Source organism: Anopheles marshallii, chromosome 2 (genome assembly GCF_943734725.1).
Source record: "Anopheles marshallii chromosome 2, idAnoMarsDA_429_01, whole genome shotgun sequence".
Lineage (NCBI taxonomy): Eukaryota > Metazoa > Arthropoda > Insecta > Diptera > Culicidae > Anopheles > Anopheles marshallii.
The window spans coordinates 31,913,853-31,922,668 of record NC_071326.1 but is presented as its reverse complement, the minus strand read 5'-3'; the positions used below and the strand labels follow the sequence as shown (position 1 = coordinate 31,922,668).

At 45.6% G+C, this 8,816-nt stretch overlaps 1 protein-coding gene across 1 annotated transcript in view; it reads left to right on the top strand.

Annotated features, from left to right (window-relative positions):
- Nucleotides 1-5,677: 5,677 nt before the first annotated feature.
- LOC128719214 (hemicentin-1) overlaps nucleotides 5,678-8,816 on the top strand; it is a 41,864-nt gene continuing 38,725 nt past the window's right edge. Inside the window, exon 1 of the mRNA XM_053812837.1 lies at nucleotides 5,678-5,951. Within this exon, the coding sequence (XP_053668812.1) occupies nucleotides 5,678-5,951 (274 nt within the window). The remainder of the gene's footprint in view (nucleotides 5,952-8,816) is intronic.

Sequence of the window (8,816 nt, the reverse complement as noted above, 5' to 3'; positions counted from 1 at the left end):
ACAATCGAATTGACGATGCGGTGTTCGCGGCAACAACCGCTTGGACGATAAATGGCTCAGACACTAATTCGGTTAACCATTTTCATTTTCGGGTACGTGTCACTTGACGTTATTCATCGCTACCGCCACTAAATGCAAAGTGCTCGCCCGCTATATTCTAACATCTCACCTTCTCTTACACACGCACACCGACGAGCAAAAGCGCTTAACAGCCATCTTAAAGAACGAATTATGATGTCTCGGTATCAAAAGCGAGGAAGCATCCAGCCCCAGCGGGACTTGCTTTTTATTCGCACTTTTCTCCAAGCGATTTTTCCGTCGCGAAAATTCGCAAAATTGTACACCCCCTCATGGAGTTTTTGTTTAAGAAGAGCGCGCTGATGGAAACTCAAAGGAAGCAAAGAGAAAAAAGAACGTTGGCCTTCTCGTGTGGTGGGGGCCAACGGCAGGCTAAGCAAAATGACGCCCTCTTCACAACCGATTAGCGACCGCAACTTTTCGCACCGCAAATATTCCGCAGGGGGTTTTGGGGCGGAAGGCGAACGTGGCATGGTTTGGGTTCGGTTCATCATGGTTGGAATTGATCTAGTTTTTCCACTACCACCACCATCGAATACAGTGCCGTAATTAGGCTTTATGGGTTTTATTGTTAACTTTTTTCAATTACCTTTGTGAATTTGATTGGTGTGGTTGTTTCATTTTATTCCATTTTCGTTGGCCTTCTTTTCTTCCCTCCGACAGGAAACTTTTCCTTTCCGGATGTCACAGTAATGTGTGCGCTATTTTAAGCGTTATTGTTTTCATCCGCCTTGGCGTTCCGTTTTTTCGTCCTTTTTTTTTGAGAAAAGACTTCACACAAAAATGACAAAATTCCCGGCAATTTGTCATACCGATGTTCCCTTCGCAGAGGGCCGGACAAATATTGTAACTTACCCTGCCACGAAACACAATATTATCGCGGTTTCCACAGCTCGAGTTGGAAAAGCGCGATAAAAAAAAAACCGCATCTAAATTTCGCCTACCTCGAAACGGTTTCGCGTGATATCCTGCGCGGAAAATCGGATCGCCAACGGTTCGGTAAGGGAAAGGCTCGGGCGGGAAGTTCTTTTTGGTTGGATGAAATGCTTTTTAAAAATTATGCGCTCCCGGGTCCGGTTTTTCCTTTGTCTTTTGGGAGCATTGGTAAGGAAGGTATTTTGCAAGTCGAAACACCACCTCTAGAGCCCGGGAAAACAACGCCCCCGAGTTCCTCAGATGGATGGTTTCTGTCGTTGGAAACCTTCAAAACATCGCGTCGTTGTTCATTGAGACCCTTTTGCTTGGACAGGGTTCGAGGGTGGAGTCCCCTATTGGCATCCTCCTTAATGCGGTGGCAGTGGTTGTCGGCCCTCTCTCTCTCTCTATCTCTCTCGCTCTTTCTCTGTATGACTGCTGCGGAAAGGAAATTCGGTTTCAGATCACACTTTCCTTCATGGTTGGCACCACCGAGGCACATGGCCTGATCGTGCGTCCCGAGGCGCTTTTGAGGCGGATGCTCATGAATAATCTATTTCACGATGTGGCAAGCAAAGGGCAGGGCAACGGTAGACGTCCACGGGAAGGGGCGACTCCTGGGCCTGGGTGGAAATTGTCGACCGCGCAGGAAACACAGACCAAGTCTTACCAGCCGTACGCAACCAGCACGGCTCAGCGCGCGGTGACAAACCTAATTACGAGCGTTTGATGGAAATGGCTCAGAGGCGGTTCGAAGCCGTCCGATTTATCGGTGTCGAAAATGTGCCACAGGCGACAGTTGGGCCGTGTTTTGTGAGTGAATAATTTTATCGCTTTTACTTTTTCTCGTGCGCTCCCTTTGGTCAACAGTAATCCCTCCAAAAGCAGCACTCATCCCGTTGTGTGCTGTATCGATTATGAAGTAAAGAAATATTCCGATCGCGTTCTTATGCAGAAAATTGTTGAATTAATAACCATCCAGCGGGGAGTTGCTTTTTCCCGTAAAATTCTCCCCGTAGTTGCGATCCGTTGGTGAACGCTTGGTGCTAAAAGTTTTGGTTACAGAGTTGGTGCAAAAAAAAAAAAACGATCGTAAAACAAGTGCGAAATGAAGTAAAACTTCACCGAAAGTGAAGAAATGTCCGTTCGACGTTCTGTGGATGTAAGTTCGTTATCTTCATCAGCGTCGTACCGAACGACGACAAAAATGTCGTTTCACTTGCCGACGTGTGCCACAAGAAGAATGAGCCTATTTGAGTCGTCCGTACTGCAACCGACCTGACGAAGCTTTATGCGCCATATATCATTTTATTCGCAGCGCGTGATGTGATTTTCACCGCTCGGTATGGCTTTTTTTTGGTCGTGAATGCCTATGCAACGGCATGTACTCGCATGTCTTCCTCTAAAACATACCAGTGTACCGTGTAGTTCCGTATGCACGACCAGCTTCCGGTGTCGTTTATGAACTGGAACACATTTTCCTGCTAGGAGGGGGTGATGCGATCATTTTCCCTGCTCGTACCATGGTATCGGGCACGGGTCGCCTTTGCAGCGCAGGGTGTGACAATCGGCCCAGGACACAGGTAGGCAAATCTGTGCGGCTATGACGACGTGCGGCACGCGAACATTCCCATCGAATGGATCGTTCGTGACGTACGTTGTCAGAGATTGATCGTCGTGGTGGTGGACATGTTTCGGGAAAATTGCCAGCCAGTTTTCTCCCAGGTTGATAGGAGCTGCGTTGTGATTTGTTTGGCATGGTTTTAGTACACAACCGGCAGTGCAGTGATTCCCACGTCAACAAGTATGGGAATTCGGTCATGATAATGATTTGCAGCAGAGGTGCAATATTGAGCGGGATCAAGGTTTAAGAAAATGTCTTATGCAAATTTATTTTCTTTTGAGGGAAACGATGCAAAGTTCGTTCGATGCAAAGTTAGTTACGTTCGAATTTTCTTCCAAGCTTTAGTCAATGGAAGGAAACAAAACAGATTATATTTGAAAGTAAACCACACGATTCACCAATGGCCGTACAACGCTTTTTAAAAATGGTAAAACGAACTAACATGCCATCAACTGTTTGTTAACTTTGCGATCAGGAATACTGTTTTCTGCTGATAACTCTGAAACTCCCCAAGTCTGCTACTTCTATCATCTGCTCTGTAATGAAACTTGACTGAAATTTCGCTGCAAAACTGTTGTTTATGCCCACATGATCGTTTTAAACGACGGTAGTTTTCTAACATGTCTGGCATTTGAGGCAACAATATGGTTGGAACAGAGCATTCTACAAGGAATAAATTTCTTTCAGGGGTTCTCGGTAATGCCTGTTAATGCCTGAAAACACTTCGTGTGGAAAAGTATACCAGCTCTCTCTCAGCTCTCGTCAATGGCCTGAAAATCCTGAAAGCTCTCATTGGATCACTTAGGTTTGTTAATCAGCTTCATTAAACTAAACTTATCAATGAACGATTTAGTGAGAACAGATCATATGGACACCATATTGCTACAGTAAAAAAAAAACGCTGCAGATTTATGTTAGCTCTTGATGAGTGATCAGTTATAACACCTTGATAACAATTTCTAAGCATACTTCTAAGGCAAAAATGTCCCTAATTTTATTCGACAACATGGTGTAATTTAAGTACTATTTTTAAAAATAGATTAGAGGTGTGGGGAAGATTTTCCTAAATCCAATGCATTTACTTTTGTCTTTGAAACAACCAAAGCCAAACCAAAAAGTTGTGTAATGTTTTATCCCTTCAGATTTTGCCACTCATGCACTGGATAACATGTACAACTTAGTCGTTCTTGTTAAAACCACATGTTTAGTTCGTTGTTTCAACATAATGTACCAGCTACAAGTAATTAGGTAATTTACACTCGTATGTAAAAATAATACTGAAAAAAAACTAGTTTCACTTGTGCAATCAAAGGCATAAAGTAAAAGGCAATCAATATGGACAATGAAGTGTACAAATTAGTGTAAATGCCATGGTCGGAGTGGTCAAAGTGCATTATGATTCAATCTTATTAAAACGCTTGTAAAACACTACTACAAACAACAGTTTATCCATGGGAATTTAAAAAAACCACCATCACGAACTTGGTATATTTAACTTACAAATTCAATTCATCACCGCTAGTCCAACGGCCACTGTCCCTTCGCTCAGTCGTCGACCATTAATCCTTATCATATAACGAGTATCATCTCCGTCCCGTTCATACTATCATGCCATTCCGCTTTGTCTACCCACCGAGGGAAAGCTACACCACGCGGACGCCAAGTGTGTCCTTTAGCCTTTCGGAAACTATCCATCTTCATCTTCCAAGTGCCCTCCGTACGCTTCTTTTTATTTGTGCCCCTTCGAAAAGCTCGCATAGGAGCGGAACCCGTGTGACCAGCATGGGTAGTCGCGGGAGTGTTTGAATTTCCGCAACCGTGGTCGGAAACGGATGGCGGAAGCACTGAGACAATCGAATAACACTCACCCCGTCGCGTTTGGTCTGGACCGGAGTTTGGGTTCCACGCCAGCAAGCTGGGCAGGCAAATGTTGGCCTGCGGCAGGGAGAGCAAGAAGCAAAAGCACAACACTTTGACGCAACAAGAACTTAACGATAAAACCTTGTGGAGTGGAAAACGCCACCACCGAGTGGTTTCTCAATTCGCGTTCGCAGGACAGAAAGAAGCGCAAAAAGTGAAGCGAGACAGCGAAAAAACCTGATACGGATGAAAGACAGAATTTTCCTCGCCCACGTTCTGTGACAAGGATAGGGCAATGGGGCTCTAGATGGGAAGATTGGTGGCAATGGGCAGTTTGGTGGGGCTCTTGGAATGTTCTCGTTTCCGGTGGGAGGTTTGTTTTTTCCCCATGTTGCGCGAGTAACGGAAACGGGTTTCGAAATTTTCCCTTGCACCTTACCAAGCCACTGCTGTGTTGCTTGCAGTGCTGAATGTTGCTTATCTTGCCATCCTGTTTTTTTTTAACTCCGATCCTTTTCCCAAGTGTCCGTGTGTGCGTGTACGTCTGATTGCTTTTTTCCTCGTTTCAGGCGTGTCGACCAGTGTGGAGCCGCGCAAGAGCAACGGGTTTTGCTGACAGCTCAACAGCTATCCATTAGCGATAAGGAAACCGAAACGAGCCACCATGCGATGGCACCGCCAGTAGCAACAGCACCAGCAGCAGTACGGACCGGAAAAATAAACAACGAATTTGGAAAGATCATCTTTGCCGCATATCCTGGCTACATACCCTCTAACCCGCCTGTTTCCGCCTGGTGGTGAAGGTGAAGTTTGTGTGAAGTGTTAGGAAAGAGAGAGAGAGAGAGAGAGAAGAAAAAGGTGGTAAAGTTTTTTGCCATCCGTCTAAAGATAGCGCGCGATAAGCGGCCAGTGAAAGTGGATAGAAAATTGATATCTTGTTGTGAAAATACAAGTGCTCCCCCGAGTTTTGGTACCGGAGTTTCAGTGTTACGTGCGTGCGTGTATGTGTGGTGAAAAACCGTTCGTCACGAGGAAAACGGAACCCATAGTGTGGTGAAAAATTCGATCCCTAGCTTTCTGGTGCGTGCGGGTGTGTGTGTGTGTATCTGTGCGTGATTCATCGCGATGGGTGTGTATGTGTGGGTCTGGGCGTGTGTACGTACGCGCCACTAGGTATGGCGAAAATCTGACAACATTGCGATGACATTTTCACGACAGTTTGCTGAGTGCGTCACCGGTGGAAAGGGCGCAGAAGACGCGGGTGGCGGAACCGGCCGTGGAGCGACACGGTGCTCGAAAGGTCATCTCATCACCTCAAGGACGATGTCGAGTAGTAGCAGACGGCAAACCGTGACGACCGTGCCTCGGACCCGGCTGGTGGCACTGGGGCTGTGCTGGATGCTCGCGATGGCCAGCCACGCCGGTGCTTCCTACTCCGATACGGACGATCTAATCAACGAGCTCGATCGACCGAGTAAGTAGCCCCGGTACCCGGGAGTGTCACTCGAAAAGCCAATTCCTTTTGTTACGAGGTGACAAATTGTCTCGCAATGATTGCGAGCGAAATTGTATTACGACGATGGTGGCCCGGCTCAATGAACGGTGCGAAGGGTCACTTAATGGAAGGGCACTGTACGGAAATGAAAACGACACTCGTTGGGGGCGTGGAAAAGATGCTTTTTCTTTATTTAATGGACGATTAATCTGTGACACAATTCTGGGCGCGTACCTGCACAGATTTATTCGGTCCGGTATAATTGTTTACGATTTCTGTAAACAAGAATATTTTGTAATTGTTTTTTGCACATTGTAGATGAAAACATTAATTAGCAAAAGAAAACGCCTACAGCTAGGCAATGCGTGCAACAAAACTATCCTGATTCGATCATCAAAATGTATTCTGGTTATGCAGAAGTTAATTATTCGTTATTCATACCGTTGTTGTTGCGAATGACTGAGTGTAATTCTTGTATTGATGAAATATTGTAACATTACAAACAACAAAAATCAGACCTATTTTTGTTTCACTTGGGAGGAGATTGAGCCTTTTAGTGGGAAGGACATTCTGTTTTCGAAAATAATGCTATGAGCCTATTCTACCAGCTATAACTTCGATGTATGCTGATATATTTTCTGTTATTCCTGAAACTTGAAGATTTAAGAAAATAAAGATTTTATATTATATGGAATAAGGTTGGTTCGAATCCTATGTTCAATCAGCCTTTAGAAAAAAAGCTAAGAACTTTAAGCAGGGTAACTAATCTAAAAAACGGAGTCCATCTTGTCCACGTACTTCTTCTCTGTTTGGCAGATTGTTTCAACCTCCAAAGGGATCGTAGTGACGTGATCTTCATCTCTGAACCTAAAAGCTGATTTTACACTTTACGGTATCGCCTGTTGTGGGGTTGCCAGAAAAGGACACATTCTGAGCATTCTTTTCCACATAAGAAATAAAGAAAGGATATGACAGACTCCAGAGTAATGTGGTACTGTAATTTAACTAAGTTTCGCAAGCAGTATATTGACTCTGGTCGTAGCAGTCATTAGAAAGCAACTAATAATGGCGTCAATTTTGTTCAGTGCATAAAACAATAGCTTAAAACCGTAATGTAACCCTGCGTTCACCAAGTGTATAAAATCTATTTTCAAAAATCGTTCAAATTTGTCCCTCTTTCCAGAGCATTTGTTATCTGCCCTTACACACATTTGATAAGAAACAGACAATTTCTCGAAGTACTATGTCTTTTTGCTACAATCACAGCCCTTGTACACATCTTCACGCTCTTACTAGCTAACTTTATGGTTTAAATAAGCCAATTATCCGTTTTATGAATTACGGATCACGCACAATCGCACACTTACGGCGAAGATCCTTCAGGCACCAATAAACTTCACGCTGGGCGAAACCCTGTTCCAAACAACGGCCAATCACATCCAAGCCGGCTTGGTGTTGCTAATACTCGAGTACTCCACCCGGCAAAGCATGGCGCCCCGTGGCGTCGTGCAGCTTCAACCGTGACCAGTCACTAATAACGATTTTAATAGCCCGTTATCGGGGGCCACCATCCGCCTCCCGATCCAGCGCCTTCGAGGCCGTACCATGGTCAATCAACGGGATCCGTATTAGGCATCTAATGCCCGGGTATCCCCCGGGAACGGACCACATAGTACGTGGGAAGTGTTTTAGGTGGGCGTGAGAATCCAACTCCATGAAGCCATTACGAGACGTACATTATGGCACGAAGCAGCGAGATAAGCCGGCCCACAGTATTCGGTTCCGTGCGGTTTGCAATGAAGTTATTATGAGACGCGAATGCAAGCTCACCGACGGTTTGTCGGTTTGGAGGAGTAGCTTTAGATGGAGCCTACTCCGGGGTTGTAGAAAACGATTATAATTACGAGCCATTTATCAATAATTCAAGCTACAATCACTGCACGTTTGGCAAGCGATTTTTGCGTGTGTACGTATATACCTTCTCGAGGGCAGCTTTATTTTGTATCGTAAGGAAAATATCATACTTTCATTATATCATACTTTCCGAACAAGCTGTCAGGCCTACAAGCAAGACCGAAGAAACGAGCGATACGGACATTTTGACGCTTTGTTTAATTCGTTATGACACTCGGCCGGTACCAGAACGCCCGACGTAAGTGAAGTTGATGCAGAAACGTTCGCGTGATTTACTCCCGCGCATCAACCAACCCGGCACACCCGGCACGGGGCAAAGTAATGCTGGCACCATTACCGGTCCGGTTTGTAAAAAGTTCGCCCGGCAAAGTCACACAAAGTATTGCAATGCGATAAAAGGCATGGCGGGCTCATGCTCGTGGCAATCGTACGCAGGGCGCCCACGTGTACATAAATCAAGCCGCCACACTGGTACGCTGGCTGACATTTAGCTGCTTGTTTTCAGGAAGCTTTCCACTTTGTATTTTTTCTTGTTGTTCTGCAGCGTTCTCGTACAGGTGAGGTTCTGCCTCCATTCTGTCTACCCATTTCGCACGGTTGACTCAGTACGGTGTTAAGATTTCAGTACCAAGGTCCTTCTTTCGCCTTGCCTTTGCCCTCTCACATGTCTTGGGCCGACCTCGCACCACTTCTGACTTCGCGATAACGCGCCCGCACAAAGCCAGGCTGCGCGACACTCGCAGGAGCTGTAGCGATAGAGCGAGGTTGGGTTTTTTTTTTTGTGCTGGAACCCGCTGAAAGGTGACTAAATCGTTGCGAGAAAAAGTCAAGCATGACGACGCTAACAAACAAGAACGCCAAGTATGGCACAACAATGGTCCAAAAGGCGAAGGTGTCCGCCGAACGGAAAGCGGGAAAGTTATTTACGGT